Raw genomic sequence first — 18,583 nt, 5'->3', positions numbered from 1 at the left:
CCATCTTGTGGTAAGAGTGGTATTACACAAGGCGAGGCTGTTAACTTGTCAACTTCGGTTAACGTCTTCTGTGTGTGTTCTTCATAGAGCTTAATGAAAAGCCTCACATATACATATACATAACCAGGCCAGAGTGTTCAATACGGCCCAATGGCCTCGCAAAGTATGAAGATTACAAGGAAAACTTATCTTAAAATGTTGATATAAGTAACTGCTATTTCTGGTTTAGTTACTGTGGAATGATGTTTGAGGAAATGTCATTTTTAAAAGTTGAAGAGCAATAACAGGGTTAATCCTTCTTTTAAGTTGCATTAGAACAGTGAGGGTGAATCTGTAAAGATTTGCACAAAAATTATGCAAAGAGAGTGACAGAAATTTTTTTGCAGATCTGTACATCTCAAAAAGGACAAAATATTAAAACATTTTTGTTACAACAAAACTTGAGAAGATACATGCCACGAATCTACAACACAGTTTTTGGACTGTTTTCAGTATTTTGAACTAGGAGGCATCATTAAAATCGGTATTATGTTGAAATTGGACTTATTTTTCTTACCATTGTTTCTTTTTACTTTTTTAAGTTTAAAAAAAAAATTTAATAAAATGTTCATGCATTTGTTCTTATTTTGAGTCAAAACGACTTTTGGTTGTTCTTAGCTTCTTATCCTGTCATTTTACTGGCACCGCCGACTCAAAATCAAATTGGGAGGAAACTTTGATACTTGAAAACCCAGAAAGTTCTCCACCAGGGGTGTCAAACACATTTTAGTTCAGGGACCATATATGGATCAATCTCACCTTGAATGGGTTGGACCAGTTGAAAAGTGCCATAATACTATTTAGATATACATTGTTATGTTTTTATTTGTTGTAGCACAGAGCATATGTGATGGAAAAAGTCTATTATTTTTGCAAAACCAAATAATTACTTGTGAAATTCTCCTAAATAACTTCTTCTCGCTGGAGCATTTTGGGTGTTTATACCAACTCACGCTTACAAAATAGCTTCAAGGCTGATGCTAGACTCGTGTCAGCCGTGTTTAAGAAATGTGTTTAAAAAGTCCATTTTTTCTTTGAATCTTTTTCCAATTTCGCCGGATTGAAGCCTGTTGTGGGCCTGTTTTGGTCCCCGGGCCTTATGTTTGACACCCCTAGCCTACACTCATTGAGTACCACGACTTCCAACCCAATACATTTTAAAATCAACATACTGTCCTGCTAAGAAGTCAATGATAATCTCCAGACTGAGACATCGGCCTCAGCTCTTTTCCATACTAAGAGGGCTAAAGAGTCGTTTTAGTGACGTTCTTCTCTCAGTTCAGTACTTACACCTCAGCTGCCAATTCAACATCTTTCAGTAATTGGATTCTAAATACTACTTTCAGCTCAACTTGTAAGCACATCAAATCAAGTATTTTCCTAATTCCATGTGATCTTGTATAAGTGAATGGAAGAAAATTAGCACAAATTAAAAACGGCACGTGTCATTTTTTTTTTTTTTCCCCAACTCTTGGTAAATCTGTGATTATGGCCAATCAGAAGGATCATGCTGAAGTGCTACACTGAGACGAGGCCACATGGAGATACAGGCAGGGCAGCCTTCCCACCTCTCGAGTCACCGCTAAGGCCAATTACAGTCCGACTGCCACTATGACGAGAGGCCAGTCGCTGCAGGCAGCCGTGAAGTTGAGTTTGAATAACGCGAGTGAGAGAAATCGAGAGTCTGTAACGGAGATGAAAGAAGGCGAGTGGCTCGGTATTCAGCGCGAGTAATCAGCCATCTCGCTCGCGCTGCATCTATCTTTATCCTCCACCAAATCTGCTTTCCCTGCCTCGTACATTTATCCTTGATGGGAAGAGCAGGCATGCGCACACACAGACATTCTCTCTCACACACACACACACACACACACACACACACACACACACACACACACACACACACACACACACACACACACACACACACACACACACACACACACGGAGAAACAGAAGTGGATTGTCCACAGAAGTCGAAATCCGCCTTTGGCTGGACAAGGATGATCAAAGAGAGCGAATAAACTAACGCTGTAAACAGACAACGCAATTAACACCATCTTCACGATTGCCTGCTCTTTTTATATATATATATACTTTTGCAGGACTTTTGGAGGAGACAAGCTAATGGGTTCATTAAAATCTGTGCCCATGCTTTGATGAAGGAGGCATTTGTCACAACGTTCCCAACAAAACAAAAAAAAAAAAGGAAACCCACACGCTCGTGCTGATCTAAAGTTCACACGAGGACTGGGAGAGAGCAAAGTGCTCTCTTTGTCTGAAGCACAGCGAACAGTTCAACTCTGCACCGGCTGTGTCAATAACCCATTGAGGCAATCAGTCAATGTTTTCCACTAATTCATTCATTCTTTCTGCCAGCGACATTCTTAATGATTTGGCTCATAAAATGTAAAAAAAGAAAAAGATAATACCTGCCAGAGGTTTGTGTAGATTGTGATATTGTCTCGTGCTCACTGATAGTGAACAGACAGTCTTCCATTGAAGACGTTGGAGCAGTCGCTTTACATGTCTGCTCTGTGACTAATTATAATCGTAGCTGTTGGATTCTGACTAATTGGCCCATTTACTCATGTTTGTTTCATCCCAACCAAAACAAGAGTGTAAAAAAAAAAAAAAAAAATGACACGAGAGGTTACATGTTCGAGTCCAGCACCAAACCACAAATTGTCACTTTTACACTTCAGAGCTTCAGTGGAACAGATTTTACCAGCCGGGTTCAGAACCAAGAGGATGGTTCTATTTCCACTGTCAGGATTTAAGATGAGACACAATCAGTCAATTTTAAAGTTCTGACCCTATTTTTTTTTGTTTTTGCATTTTTGAGACTTAGCTATTTTAACATTTTTGGCTCCTTTTAAGCATTTTTGCATGTCATTTTTGTAGTCATTTAGCCTTTTTAGCCCTGATGTAATAGAAAAAATGGCTCAGTTGTGTAAATAAAATAAAAAATATTATCAAATGTTGGATGTATAATTACATGAGAGCTTCAGCGAGCCGCTACAGGGGGCCTGATGAGCCACATGTGGCTTTGGAACCACAGGTTGCAGACCCCTGGTCCAGATGAATGTCCGTGGAGTCACAATTAAAAGAATTCCACCTAATAACATCACATACCATCCATCGCACCTCTATTCAGACTGGAAGATTTGCTGAAATCGATAAGCAATGTTCTTTGGGGCGACTGTTGTCGGTGGAGTCACCCATCTTGCTTGGCAAGACTGTGGTGCGTGTGTTCTATTTGGAAAGAGCTGGGATGCAAGGCTTCAAGCATTTTAGAAAAAAAATATGCTTATTATGAAAGGCCACACTTCAGATTGTACTCCACTCTTCACCTTTTCATCCAGCTTTGAACATTTTTATATCCGTGAGGCAAATTGTTCAAAACCTAGTTTAATTTGTTTTTAATTTAACTGAATTCTGACCGCGAGTCTCTTAAAACTGGAACGAGAAATTAATACCAACTGCTTTAATTCACTCAGAAGGGTTTATTGCAAGGTGCTTTACTGCCTCGCTCCGTTTTTCCTCTTTTCAATATTATTTGCTGCCAAATAGTTCGTTTTCTGTATTTTCTATTTTTATTTGATCTACTTTAATGTTCAGTTAAAGAAGAAAAAAATCACCATTAAGTAAAGGATTTTTCTGCAGGCCTACATGGGGGTGTTCAGGTTTAATGGTTTTAGAGGGAATTACCCTAAAAAAAGAAACAAATGGAGTTAAAAATGTTGATTAATTTATCAAAACATACATTCCTATATATTTTGCTTTAACCATTTTGGCATTCACCATTTTATGTTGTTTTTTTTCTCCCCATTTCTTGTATTTTTAGCAATGTTTCTCAATTTTAGACATTATAGTTGTCTATTTTATAAGCCCTTTCTCACCAAGAGTTAAAAGTCCTTTAAAAAAAAAAAAAGACTTTTTGTCAGTAAGTAAAATAAAAACCAACCCAATCCAACTTCAGCTGGAGATTAACTACCATTATTATAAATTATAAATCCTTCAACATGGAATTGTTAAGATTAATTCATCTGATGCAAGATTGAACACTTTATGTCATGACGAAAGCCTCAACAACACGTAATCGGTACAAATGGAAACAGAAAACGAAGAGTTTGGGCTTCACAAGCTGTACGATTAGGAATCCACAAACTTCACAGGCAGGCTGTGGATCAGCGATCCAGGATGTGGCAGCTTTTGAAATCTAACAAGTTATCTCCAGTGATGACTGAGAAAAAGACATCGCTCCCACAGTGATAAAACACTTTATTAAGCGAGTGACGGACCAGACAAGTTAAATCACGATCTCTCTAACCATCGACTTTACCTCTTCCCCACCTTGAATGCTGTCGTCAAAGAGTCGGTGAAACAGCAGGATGTGCGCCTCGATCAATTCCACAGCCTTCCTCTGCTCATCAAACTATCTGCCAACAAAGAAAAAAAAAAGAAAAAAAGAAAAGAAAAGCCCCTCTACCCTGGCAACCACGCTTGGACATCAACCTGACCGCCTGATTATGCTTGCTGTCCCTCCAGCCAAGCAACTCTAACATTACTGCCTAATGTCGGCCGTATGCCGTTTTCCAAGAAGCCGGGGAGGGGGGGGGGGGGGTAATGGTTTCCAAGAGACATGACAGCCAGCGGGAGGAGACGTCCAGAGCCCGAGTCAGTGTCCACAACACCGAGTACCTCCAGCCCACGGTTACCAAAGGACTGTCACACCACGAACACAGCAAGAAGAGAGGAAGTGGGACTCAGACACACAACTGAAGCGCTTCACAAGTGTTCAAGGTGATCAGTCTTTACATTAACAGCTGTCTTGTACTGTGCCCACGTTGCTCCAAGCAAACTGTTGTGTTAAGCAGAGGAGGGTTGGTTTTTTTTCCAAAGCTTTCAGTGCAGCAACACCCCTGTGTAATCACATCAAATGCACCTTTTTTTTTTTTTTTTTCCCCTCTGTTGCCCCAGAGAACAACCTCAATCTATGCATCCATGCACACAATGACAGTTATGACAAAGGTGGCGATCAGGGCGGCGATGATGCTGATGATGCAACCGCGCCGGCTCCTGCCACAGCGGAAATTGAAATTAAAGCAGATGTTATGAGAGTTTCGTGGGTCAAATGTAAGTGGCGCAGGGCCAGCAGTGATCAGAAGATACAGGCAGCAGGATTCTTTCTTATAATGAAAACTGTGATCGCTCTCTTTCTCTCTCTCTCTCTCTCTCTCTCCCTCTGTAATGCTTTCCACATTGACCGCGGACAAAACGAGAAGTACAGGACCTCAACCTTGAAAGGTTCAGCCCTGAGCCTCAAGGTTCCTCCTTCAATCGCGAAGAGCAGCAAAAGCAGCTGAAATCTGCGTGGCCTGGCCGAGGACGTCGCTGGAAAGCCGGAGCACAAAGACTCGTGACGAGGTTTTGATTAAAGGAGGAAAGCAGACCGCTCATAAAGCTCGGAGAGAACCCGCTCCAGTCCTTTCCATCAACTAACCCTGTTTCCACAGGATTATCAGAGCAAAAATATCGATTCAAATTTCAAGGCACTGATCATTTGCAGTGACTGAACCTGTAAAGATGCTTGTGCAGAAAGTAATTAGACAATGGGGGGCCAGCAAAGTCTCTGTATTCTATTGGGAAGCTCGAGTAATCACAGTGCATATACAGCAATTTTAACACAGATTCAACATTACGCTACCAGAAATAATCTTCAGAACATACTTCCCATAAAACGAATCATTTCTGCACGGAGAACTAACCAATACAGGAAAACAACACCATTACCACACATTTCCACGAATTTCCAAGAATTTGTCTTAAATGTTTTGAAGTAGATAGTTGATTGTTTTTCCAGTTCAAATAGCGATCTCGCGATATCGATTGTACAAATCTTGTGACAAAATGCCTCGGGGAATCTTTCGGGCATTTCTGTGACCGCAAGATTTCAAGGTACCCGGAGACACTCCGCGAAATTTAAATGCTGTGAGATACCTGTTTATATGAGTGGAATGACGAAATTGAACATAACAAACTAAAACTGGCTCCTAAATCTTTCATTTTTCCCCGTGTAGATTCTGGTGGAGTAACTTTCAACAATCCGACTGAACAGGAAACAGTGTCAATATTTCCTCCATCTTCTATACCGCTTTTTCCAAAACGAGGTTTGTGGAGCCGAAAGAAGCGAACAAAGATCAACAGTCGAAGGAGACGACAGCCTGGGAGTCATGACACCATGGAGGCCGTCATTGTTGTTATTGTCCATGAAGACCTCTTTACTGCAGCCTGTTGTCAATACCTCTGTCTTCAGTGGCTCTGGGCACCGTTGTCATGTAAACAGAGACACAAAACCGCAACAAAAGTCTGGCGATTTTCCATTGAAATCGTTGCCGTGTAAACGGGCCCTTAGTGTCACCGATTAGACTCACATACATGTTCATGGACTGTGGGAGGAAGAAAATGTTTAAGTGGAAGGTACGTCATCCTGGAACTTGACAACGGATGAGTCGATGGATGTTTCAGGGCAGAAATCTATAACATGGCTATAACTTTTAAAAGTTTTTTGTTTTTTTAAGTCGGATGTTTAAACTGGGAAAGGCTGCAGGGTTCTGAGTAGAGATTTTTAACAGAGCTCAATGTGAAATGTAACCATGAAGACTTTTTTTTTTTGCACTATAGTGACTGTTTTAATGATTTTCTACAAAGAAGCTATGTCTTTGGTAAAGGATGGAAAATTGACCTGGATAAACTTCCTGTGTGAGAATTGATGGAGAATAGGGCTGACTACTTAAGCATCGATACTTTTAAACACTAAACAATATATACAATATCAATGGTCCTGCCCCGAATATCGATACTACTCTGGCAGTAAATGTCCATGCGTCTGTAGACGTCTGTGTCGTGTGAGTTTTAATTTTCAAGCAGGAAGTGAAATGGGTGGTCGCATGGTTTCAAACCAAAAAAGGGGAGTCATGAATACATATGGTACTCAGGAAACAAGGCTAACTTGCGTGTTCGTCTGCGTCATGTTTTGACATTAACCTTGTATGTATATGAACACTAACATACAAATTACATTGACAGTTTCTTTCCTAGAAACTGGAACATCCGAATGAATCAAATGTACATTCAACTCTTCTACCAATATCATGAGATTTACCTGCTGATTGTTAGTTCAATTTTGGAGGCTTTTTATGGGACGATAAGTTCTTGTGTATCGAGATACGCATCGTATCGTGAGTTCTCTGACAATACTCAGCTCTAGTGGGGAAGCATCAAATATTTCTAAGTATAATATAAGAAAAAAAGAAACAAGAAACAGGAGGTAGGATTTCTCGGCCAATTGGCCACTAGAGCAAACAAAGGCTTTCCAAAAGAACATTGAAATTTGACTAGATTTTACCTTTATACACAGTTTGTTTTATTATTTTGTTATGATAAGAACGTTTTTATCACATAAGAACTAAATTGATGCACAAAAATTTAGAAAGTCACATATCTGTGTGCATTACATTGTAGTGACACTGTGTAAACACTGATGACCATGATGGTTTTGCTCCAAATTTCTTCTTATTGCTCTCTGGTTGTTGTTTTTTTAAACTCAAGCTGAACACTTTCCCTGAGGGCAAAAAGCAGGAGACTTAATTGGGTTACCCCTGTATGGAGAAAGGTGTACTAAACACACACACACACACACACACATAAGCAGAGCTCATATGACCAAGTCCCTGCAGTGAAATGACCTAATTTAGTCAATTTCTTTTTCCCTGCAACTTGGCCAGGGCATTTTTCATGAAAACTCTGCAAAGACAGTTGAATTTGCCATCCCCTACTTTACACGGCTTCTGTGAATTACCATCCCTTACAAATAACCTGATCCCAAGCACACAATTAACAGGCTCCAATCCACATTTCAAAAGGAGTTCATTGGAGTATATTCTCACAGCATGAGCACAGATATGTATATATACAGTATATATATATACAAATCCCCCACTGTGCCTGACTGCTTTACTCTGGTGAGAAAGATATTCACTCAATCTGTGTGGAAACTTTCTGTGCCGGAAGCAATGCATTCAGATGTGGGCAAAGTTAAGATGCAATGTTGCCCTGCTTCTTTCATTGTGGCCTCTGGGTGATAGTGTAGCGGGCAATATCCCCACAACAACGTTGGCAGCATGCTCCATCTTCTCAGCTGCTCATGACATTTGTCACAGAAACTTTGACAAGCTGTCAAACCGTGGGGGGGGGGGGGGGGACTTCCAAAGTTAATTTTTGTTGTTGTTGTTGTTCACAACTTACCATCTTCTTTTTCGTCGAAAACTGGTCTCTTTGATGAACTATTGGCTCCCATCCTCTTCTTCCACTTGCCCCAGTGAAACATTGATGCTCAGCTCGCATTCCTCGCCTCTGGAAGAGAAACTACAGCTCTGCGTTTGGCACCATCCTCAATAAAAAAAAAATAATAATAAAAAAAACACCGTTCCTTTCTCTTCCCGACAAAAAAAAAAAAAAAAAAAAAAAAAACCCGAGCCCGGTTATTTCTTTTTTCTTTTTTCCAAAACTGGACCGATCACCGTGAATGCAAGCGGCGCGTCTTGGAAGTGTGTTGCGGACGGGGAGCGCGTCGGGTGCGCGTGAGGGACGGACGCACGGCGGCTGGCCGTGCACGCGAGACGCGGCTCGGTGAAGTTAACGATCCGATCGGTCGGCGTCTTCCTCTATCAAGTCGTCTTCCGCAGCCACGCCGACAGACTTATGTTTAGTCCGGGGCTGCGAGTCAGAGCTGCGTCAAGCCGGACGCGCTCGGATGAAACCAAACGGGACGTCAGAGAAGGCGGCCGCAGAGAAATAAGAGCGGCGGCAAGGAGCTCGCGATTTATCTTGGAAAAAAAAAATCATCTAACGAATCAGAGCGAGAGATTAACTGCAAAAGCTTGTTTTGTAAGTTTTTCCATCAAGTATTGTAAATATTACAAACACATTTAAAGCAGTTAATTTTTTTTTTTAAGTGTGAATACAGAAACACAAAAAGGGGCGGGGTCGACATGCAACGGGTGTGATCTAATTGGCCAAGCCATGCCACGCCTCTATTGTCATTGGTTGTTAGCTATATCAGTCATTCTGTAAAGTTGCCTCTTGGTAGTGTAAAACTACTGACGATAATGGAGAATGGTCGTATTTGGAGGATATTTGTGAGTGTTTTTCACACTGTCGCTGTGTAATAACAGTGAAATAGATCTTCTCTTGCAATATTTCAACTGTTTGGGTGGTTAGCAAGAAGGTCATGGGTTCAAACACTGTGCAGGCCTTTCTGTGTGGAGTTTGCATGTTCTCCCCTTGTGTGCATGGATGTCCTCCAGGTACTCTAGTTTCCTCTCACAGTCCAAAAACATGTATGTGAGGTTAATTGATTACCCTGAAATGGCCTTAGGTGTGACTGTCAGTGTGTGCTGTTGTCTATTTCTGTGTTTTTCCTGTGATGGACTGGCGATCTGTCCAGGGCGTATCCTGTCCTCGCTCCCCTGCACCTGTCCAACTCCATACGTTGAAATGGTAATAGGTCGGCAGACTTTCCCCCTCCCCCCAATATGATATAAACATAAACTCATACTTCGACTTTGTTGGGAAAATATTAAAAGGAGGCATCAGTTGTAATCTTCATTCTTATCATATTTCAGCAGCCCATTGTGTTTCACTCTTCAGATACCCTGCTTTCCATCCGTTCAACCAGCCACCTATCTTCTGTATCACTCTATCTGGACAGATCTCCAGTCCATCACAGGACAATCACACACACATTCCTACCAACAGACAATTCAGAGACTTGTATTCATGTCACACGGGTGCTTTTGGACTGAGGGAGGACACTGACGTTGCCACAGAAAACCCTTCCATGAATAGGGACAACATGCAAGCTCCACAATGAAAAGCCAGGCCAGATTGTCATTGTATAAATATTTAATAAAATATATTTTTGCAAAACACTAAATATAAACAATTTATTAAACTATCGACATCAATGTAATGACTTGCCAAAATGGTCTGAAGCACAACATTTCCACTTTTAACTAATCATGCCAGCCAACAATATTGCTTTATCCACTTCACTGGAGCAAACCCAAGTTAATATATGGGTGAAGGCAAGATACACTAACTAACTAATCCTACTTTTTTCCCCACCAGTTCATCATAAGACAAACACAGAGACAGATAACATAACACACACATTCAGAGTCATCTCACATTCATGGTTTTGGACTATAGAAGAAAAGCGGTCTGCCTGGAGAAAACACACACACACACTCACACACACACACACACACACACACACACACACACACACACACACACACACACACACACACACACACACACATACACAGTGAAAACATACAGACTCCACACAGAATTACAATTTCATAAATATATTTTCTTTCTTGGCACTGAATGTACCACTGATGCTTCGCCTATAATAGCCTGATGAGTTTGAAAAAAAAAAATTATTGGGGGGAAAAATAATCATTTAAAATATCTTCACTTTTACTTTCATGTTTGAAAACAAGGATTTTATTTTGAAAGGAGAAACAGGAAGTTCTCTTGCAGTGTCATGAGAGGCTGGACAGGTGTGTGTGAGAGGAGTGTGACAGTTCCTCTCCAGTAACACACACACACACACACACACACACACACACACACACACACACACACACACACACACACACACACACACACACACACACACACACACACACACCTTCATCTGAGCCCAAATGAACCTTGAATTATTCCCTAATCTCATCAGATGATGGCTGGGTGGAGCCGGATCACTGAGGGATTAACACTTTGTCCACAATATGCACATTTAGCTTCCTGTGCTGCTCTGAACGGAATCAAGCGGCAGGTTTCACGGTGTTGGAGTTGGTGGTTTTGGTTAAATTTACAGAATCAGATACACATCAGGATGAAAAGAAGTAAAATAAATAAATAAATAGTTTTCATAAAGAATAAAGTTCAAGTAGGTAAGTCAAAGTTAAAATGGCATAGTAAGTCAGATCATGAAAAAACTGACTTATATTTTTGTGCCTGCTTTAGTGGCAAGGCGCAAAGATTGCTATCCCATTTCATTTTATTCTTGTGCGGCACAGAGAGTATAAGCACATCGGGACGTGCAGAAAGTTTAGGAATCGATCACTATGACCTTGGTTGACAATACAGAAAGCAACAACCTCTGAGTCTAGTTTCTGCAAAGGTTTGTTCTTGTTTGAGGGGGTTGTTCCTTTCCACAGTCACATGTGGATTTTGATTCCTCTCTGTTATAAGCACTTAGAAATGACTGTGTTGTATTTGGTGCTCTATAAATAAAGTTGAATTGAAAAGTTGGGAGTCTTTTTTGGAATAGTTCTTTAAACATCTCGACAGTTTTATTGGGTTTGTTTGTGTTTATGTTACCTTTTTCATGTGTTCTTTAAATTCAATATCAAACTTAACCAAATTTGTGTTTACCTTTGCTCATTTGCATTTGTGAATGTGAAATCTTCCAATTCGAATTACCAAATTAACGATAAATTCGATGTCTTTATTTTTGTAAAACATTTTTGTAAAATAATTATATGCAGTTACACTCTTACAATCAATTTGAACATGATTTTTAGTTTTACACAGTATATAATTCTCAATTGTAGTCGATAGAGTAGTTGAATAAGAACAGTAAAAAAATGACTAATTCCTTTTCACTGTCAGAAAAGGTTCATTTGTTTTAAATTTCGAGTATACATTTGTTTTATTTATATATATATAGTATGTTTATTGATAATACAAAATGTGTGTGATAGTAAACATACATTTCTTGCTGACACGTGGACTGTGACGTAGTCCGTTTGGCTCACGTCGCCATGGTAACAATGTCCGGCGTTGGAGCGCAGCGTGACACGTTTTTGCCTCTCGCGTTTTGTCTCCTTCAGAGGTTTTTGTGCGCGCGTTTGGTGAAAAAGCCGCTAAGCAGGCGGTGACGCGGTGATTCAAAGTTGCTGCGGCTCGTGTAACCACCAAACAAACTTTTCCGTTTGCCGTTGCCACCGCTGCCATGAGCTCCCGGGACAGCGAGGAGGGGCTCCCCGCGGGGAGCTGCGTGTTTGGGGCCAGTGCTGTCACCCGGCAGGCCCCCCTCCCACCGCCACAGCTCCACTCAGCAGAGACCGTCAGTCTCAGGAGAGCTCGGCTCAAACGGATCCCGGACAGTGTTTTCAGGAACTCGTCACTGACGGTCAGTTTCACTTTTCTCTTCTCTTCAATCAGCTGCAGATCGTCCCGATGCAGCAAACGAATTCAGAGGCTACAACGTTTATGGAACAAAAATACCTTTTTGTGTCACGTCCCACTGGATGAAATTGAGCCAGAGCTGCAACACATCCATTAATCCATCCATGTACCGCCTGGACAGAGCTCCAGGCCGCCATAGGACAAATAAAGAAGAGATACTGTTGTACAGTATCAGGTGAACATGCAATATGCAGGAATGCATTCAACTGCTACAATAAGATATGAACACTTCACAGGGCACCTGCCAAAATACTCTGTACTTGGATGTAATTCCAATCTCAGATCGCCAGGATAGTGTAACTATATGCACATATAAAGAATTTCCCCCCAGGGAATAATAAAGTGATTCTGATTCTGATATACAGGCTATATTCTGTTGTCCAGCATTAAAGTGATCAAAATCAGTCACAATTGGCCATTTCTATTTGTAAAAGCTCTTTAAATCTTTTAAAATATTTAAATATCTTTTAATATATTTAAATGGATGTTTTTAAGTGATTGTTTTTAAGCCATTTACAAATATCTTAGCTGTTTATTTGAAGTACTTTTTAATTATTGGTTAGTCTTCATTTTAAGGCTCACTTGAGCCCCGCCCTTTCTTTAATAGCAATGATGTGTTTTTACACATTTGAGCCATTTTAGCTGTTTTCCGGCTTCCATACTAATATTCCGTTGTTTTCGCCCACATAATCAAAGGTACCAGTAAACCTATTTTTTCCTGAGATTAATTTGGGATGTGGCGCGTTATTCAGTTTGCGTACTATTTAAATATTCTTTAATCGAAATGTCACAATGATCCTCTTCAACTGGCTTTAGAGTTGGAGGTTGCAGGCCTCTGGAATAGTAATTAAAGACATAAATCCTTCTCTTGTATTGCATTCAATTCTTACCAGCGTGTTGTTTTGTCGTCAGTATTTGTGTCTTGAAGGGAACCACATATCCAGCGTCCCGCCGTCCATGTTCAGCAGCCTGCCCAACCTGCTGTGGCTGGACCTGAGACAAAACCAGATCACATCGCTCCCGGCTGAAATCGGTTCACACAGGTACGTAAAGGAAATATCCACCATTTCCAAACTGTTTTTGGGAGCTTAAGGTTGAGACTTCTTTCAGTGCAAGAATCAGCCATTTTCTAAATATTCTCTTGAACATTTGGAAAAAAGAAAATCTATGTTTCTATTCAGCTGCTTCCTATTCCAGTGTCGTGAAATTGGACTGTATTTGGCCCCTGAATTAAAATGTGTTTGACTCCCTTGATTTCCAGTCTCTCTCTTACAGATGCTAATGTCGCTTCGCTTTCGTCTCGTTTCCTCCGACTGTTTAGTTTCACATGCTATAATTGAAAAGTATAAGGCGATGCTTTGATTAGAGTCGTTACGCTTTGTAATGTTATCCCATTGCTTAAATTTGATCATCTCGTCGGCCATTGTTGGCCCATGGACCACACGCTTGCCCAAAAGACAAAGTAAACTTGCATGTGGTGCATTGTCCAGTGGTTGATGTACAGCAGAGTTTCTATCAGAGGTTCCAGTGAAGTGGCAGCCTGGCTTAAATTGACTTAATAGACTAGATTGAAGCATTTCCTTGGAAGCTCAGGTGTCTTTCACACAGCAGATGCGTGGTTACGTCCAGTTGTCCAGACTCTGTGATGTCCCCTCGGGTGGCGCTTCGGTTTAAGTCTTGACCTTCAGTTGTATGTAATCTGGGTTTAAAATCCCAATTGTGGCCAGAAGGTCATCTGACAGAATGGAAGAAAAACTCGTCTCCAGTGCAAGTTGCAAACACTTGCTGTGTTGGCGCCTGTCAAAAGAACCGTAGGCTTCCTTTCAGATTCCCTTTAATGTCAGGCGTTTTGGGGATTTTATGCAGGAAACCTTTGGACCTCTTACACGTGTTTATTTGAGCTCTTTCGGCCATTATCAAAAATTCTGATTTCACAGCGGTGATTTTATTCCTGCAGATGTCTGAAAACACTTCTTCTGGAAGGGAACCCGATCTCAGAACTTCCGCCGGAGCTGGGTGAGTTGTGTACGGACGACGAGACATCACTGTCAGGGCAGTTTCTATACGTGTAGATTTAAATAATAAAGAGCATGTGAAGATGTCGGTTTCTCAGATTCCTCTCCATTCACTGAACACACAATCTAAGGAATGCTACTATTCTGTGGCGATCAGTCTTTAGATTCTTCTCTCGTTGAGTAAAACACTTTGTTTAAAAAAAAGAAGCGTGTTTTCGACATTTTTAAAAAGCACGTTTTCTATTCTTCCAAGACAAATGAATGAATTGTATTTTATGAATTGTTTTCTTATTGAAGGTTTTAAAACTTAATCCTGGTATCTAGTTTTCATGTCTGGAAAATTTAATAAAATATAATAAAATGAGATAATGGTTTCTTATGAGATGAAATGAAATTCATGAGAAAAAGTAGAGCTGCATGAAAGGAAAATTACATTTATATCTGTAAATCTCGGATTTCTTTTAATGTAAATGTTTCTCATATCTTTGAGAAAGACATTCTATTTGTTTTGTTGTCTCGATTTTTCAACTAATATTTCCATGTGTTTCCAATTTTGAGGCTTTTTTAAGGCAGAATTCCCACATAACACCGGTTATGACTTGTTGCAATTTTTAATTTTAAACACGTACTGTCCACAGAGGCAAAATCCAGCTTCTCCACGAGTCTCTGTGCTATTTAAACACAAAAAAGCCAAATAAAATCCGTGGAGTGTTTCAACAGAGCCTCCACACAGTGCAAACAAAAGAAGTTGCAGAATTAGCAATGGCAGCAGTAAAGAAGATGTTGTTCTTATTTTCTTTTGCTATTGTTTTGACTCAAAGCCATACATTTATTTCCACTTAAAACCACACAGTTTCCCATGATTTCACGTGACTCTCTGGCCTGACCTGGGCCCATTCTGTTTTGTGAGCATCATTGTTGCTCATATCCCCAAATCCTAAGCTCATGTTTTCAAGTGTTCACGCTTTAGATTCAGTTCAGAGTTTAGGGGAGTGTTCAAAGAAAACCAAATGAAACGTTTTTTTCCCAGAAACTCACTGAAGAGATCTCTGGTCCAGATCAAGGAGGGAAATGTGAACGTGCCGTAAAAGTCCCTCTAGTGAGCGCTACTGAGAACCAGCTGCTTCTGTCGCTGTACCTTTAAATACTTACGAGCTGTTTGCGATTGCAAGGAGAAAATATTGACACCCGTTGGTAATTTTAGAGGTCAGAGTTCATCCACTACCAGAGGGAGTGGTTATTTCCCCGCATGACATCACAAAGGGAAAATCTCTGACTGGCTTGCATGAGGACACGCTCAGTGAAAAGTGGAGGAAGCAAGTGAGTGTTTGTGCTCATCCACACCCACACAGGTCCTGTGGAGTCCAGGCCTTGAGGTGTCAGGGAGCGAAAATAAACCAACATCACTTCACGTAGCGGCTGTGACTCGGTCGGTAGAGCAAGTCATCTCTCGATCGGAAAGTTGCAGGTTTGAGTCTGTATCTGTCCACGTGTCGAAGTGTCATTGATCAAGACACTGAACCCCAAATCACTCCCAACGGATGGCTTGAGCATCTTGCATGGCGACGTGTGAACGTGATTAACAGTGTAAAATGCTTTTGAAGTGGAAAAACACTTCAACAGAAACCCATTTACCATTTCGCCCAGCAGACTTCATGTATCCACATCAACATCACAGAGAACACTATGAAACAAATACTCCCACCATTTGGTATCAGTGCTCCCAAAAGCCGAGCCTTTTCTTTTCACTTTAATTTAATCGGGATAACAGGCTCAGCTGTAATAAACAACCATACTTTGTTTTTTGGGTTGTTTTTTTTCAGGAAATGTGATTTCCCTGAGTGGGCTGAACCTGAGGGATTGCCCCATCTGTTTCCCCCCACAACACATCCTGCAGCAGGGCCTGCAGGTCATGCTCCAGTACCTGAGGACTGCTCTGGCTCAGCGACCAGTCGTCACCAGCAAAACCTCTCCAGGTGAGTGAAAGGCACCTTAACTTTGAAAATGAAGAAGGAAAAAAAAAAAAAAAAAAACCCACACACATCAGCCAAGTGCAGTATGAGCACGTGCATCGCAGCCATCTGCTCCTTTTGTCAGAGATAGGACGGCCGGACACAAAAATAGCTCCCGGCCCCGCGATCGCTTCACTGGTGTGACTGCTGTTCCCTCGGAGGCGGGGCGTGCCACGCGGATGACTTTCTTTTAAAACCCTCTCCTCACTCCTGCCCACCTCCAGCTCTGTAATATTTTTTAGCCGGTTGACGGAGATGATCGATAACCTGTGAGCTCTAAACAGGAGCTGTCTGTTGCTAAACATTGTCTGGGGGAGCCAAAGAGAGGCGAGGCCGCCACGGCAGGGCGAGCACAGCCAGACCCCCTCAATCAAGCCATTTATCTGCCTGCCTACAAGGTTATTAACAAAGACAGGGCTCCGGTCCTCAGAAGGGAAATCTCCTTTCATTTAATTGGAGTGGAAGTCGAGGAGATCGGATAGAATATGTGGCGTTCATTTACATAACGCACTGTCATCAACCTTTTCCAGCCGCTGATAAAAATGGAATATTTGGCCTGTGCGAGTCTAATTATCCCACAGTGGGTAAAAGTTCTACCAAGACATTAATTCTCCTAATTCAATAAAATCTCGCTGATCACATATTCTTCTCTGCAGTCCACATAAATCATTAAAATAAGAATCTTATCAAATGTGAGCACTAAAACTACCTTCAAAGTCACGATAAATCTGGGCCGTGCTTTCAAAACAGGTCTTTACTCTTATCAGTGATTCCCACCAGTCATCCAGGAATCACCGGGCCTCCGTGCGCCACATACAGATGTGGGTATTGCCCTGATCACTGTTGCAGAGTTTCCAGCGTTGGAGAAGCTCCAGCTGTCTGAGCTGACGGGGCCCGGCGGGGACGAGAAGGAGGACTCGGCGGACGAGGACGACCTGCGGAAGTTCAGGGAGCTGAAGGAGAGGCTGATCCTGCTGGAGGGAACTGAGCCGGGCTCGGCCACACAAGGCAATGGCAAATCTAGGCCACAAACACTTTCTGTGTGCACAAGGTGAGACGTTGAAAGGCTTCCGATTGAGTCCGATTTTTCTAAGGAGCTACGGGAGGAAATTAATCTCAAATGTGAGCAGCCAAGAGACAGATTAACTGTGCAATAAGACAGGAAATAGGGAGGAGGGGGGAGGGGGGGGGGGGGGGGGGGCGTGAAATGTCTAAAGCTAACTAATTAATTCTGCCTTGCTTATTTATTCTGTATTATCTCTTGGCTGGGAAGAGTGACTTCCTGCAGTCTTTACTGTCGCTGGGCTTTGCCTAGAGACAGTCACACTTTATGCTCTATATAAAGACAAGTTGTCTTTGATGACAAGACGGAAACAGCAGTGTTCTGTTGTTGGCTTCGCGTGGCCTGGTCAAAGTTTGTGCTCCACCGGGCGTCTGCAACCTGTGGTTCATCAGCCCTTCTGTTTCACCTCCCTGAAGCTTTCTCAAGACTATACATCAAATAGATATTCTGGAAATTATTTTACAAAGGACTTTTGGCTAAAAATGGCCACAAAAAAATCGACATAAATGAAATAAATGCAACATAAGATACAGTTTTTATACATATATGAAAACTATTTACATGAAACTTTAAAAGTGATGCCTCATTTTAACCTTTAAATTGAGTTTTCTCCAGTTAAATTTGATTTGGTGGAAAACGACTCTTTGAGGTCATCAAGGTTGCAGACTTCTGAACTACACTAAACATTTTTCTCAATATCTAATAGAAAAATGTGAAAGGGGTTTAAAAAGAAAATGTCAGCTACCTTTGAACAAATTAACAAATCGGGAAGTTGGTCTGAACATTGTTGTCCTCATCAAACGTTTGCTCCTGATGCAACAAGTACAATCTCTTCATTGTACTCTCTGCAATTTGATCTTCACCCATAAGGCCACGAGTCTTTCCCACACTGGGCATTTAACTTTCTCTTTTGATCGTCACATGTAGTTCTTCCTCTTACTGTACACTTTTTGTCTTCTCATGCCTAATGTGGTCTTTTTTTGTGTGTTGTTGCTCTTTCCCTTCAGGTTGGAAAGGCTCACAGTGGTGCTAAATTGCCTGTTTGTAAAAAGTAGATAAAACCAGTAAAACGATGTTGCGTTGACTCTTTGAGGTTCTTGGGCTCTTCTCAGGGGGTCAATGAA

The 18,583-nt window shown here is 41.3% G+C and overlaps 1 protein-coding gene across 1 annotated transcript in view; it reads right to left on the bottom strand.

Annotated features, from left to right (window-relative positions):
• The window catches only part of stk32c (serine/threonine kinase 32C), a gene marked incomplete at its 5' end in the record, with an annotated part of 98,711 nt that extends 90,280 nt beyond the window's left edge, over positions 1–8,431 (bottom strand). Inside the window, one exon of the mRNA XM_080507807.1 lies at positions 8,350–8,431. Within this exon, the coding sequence (XP_080363933.1) occupies positions 8,350–8,431 (82 nt within the window). The remainder of the gene's footprint in view (positions 1–8,349) is intronic.
• Positions 8,432–18,583: the final 10,152 nt, after the last annotated feature.

Source organism: Blennius ocellaris, assembly GCF_963422515.1.
Source record: "Blennius ocellaris genome assembly, chromosome: 13".
Classification (NCBI taxonomy): Eukaryota; Metazoa; Chordata; class Actinopteri; order Blenniiformes; family Blenniidae; genus Blennius; species Blennius ocellaris.
Note: the sequence above shows the minus strand (reverse complement) of the source record. Positions and strands in the feature narration are given on the sequence as shown.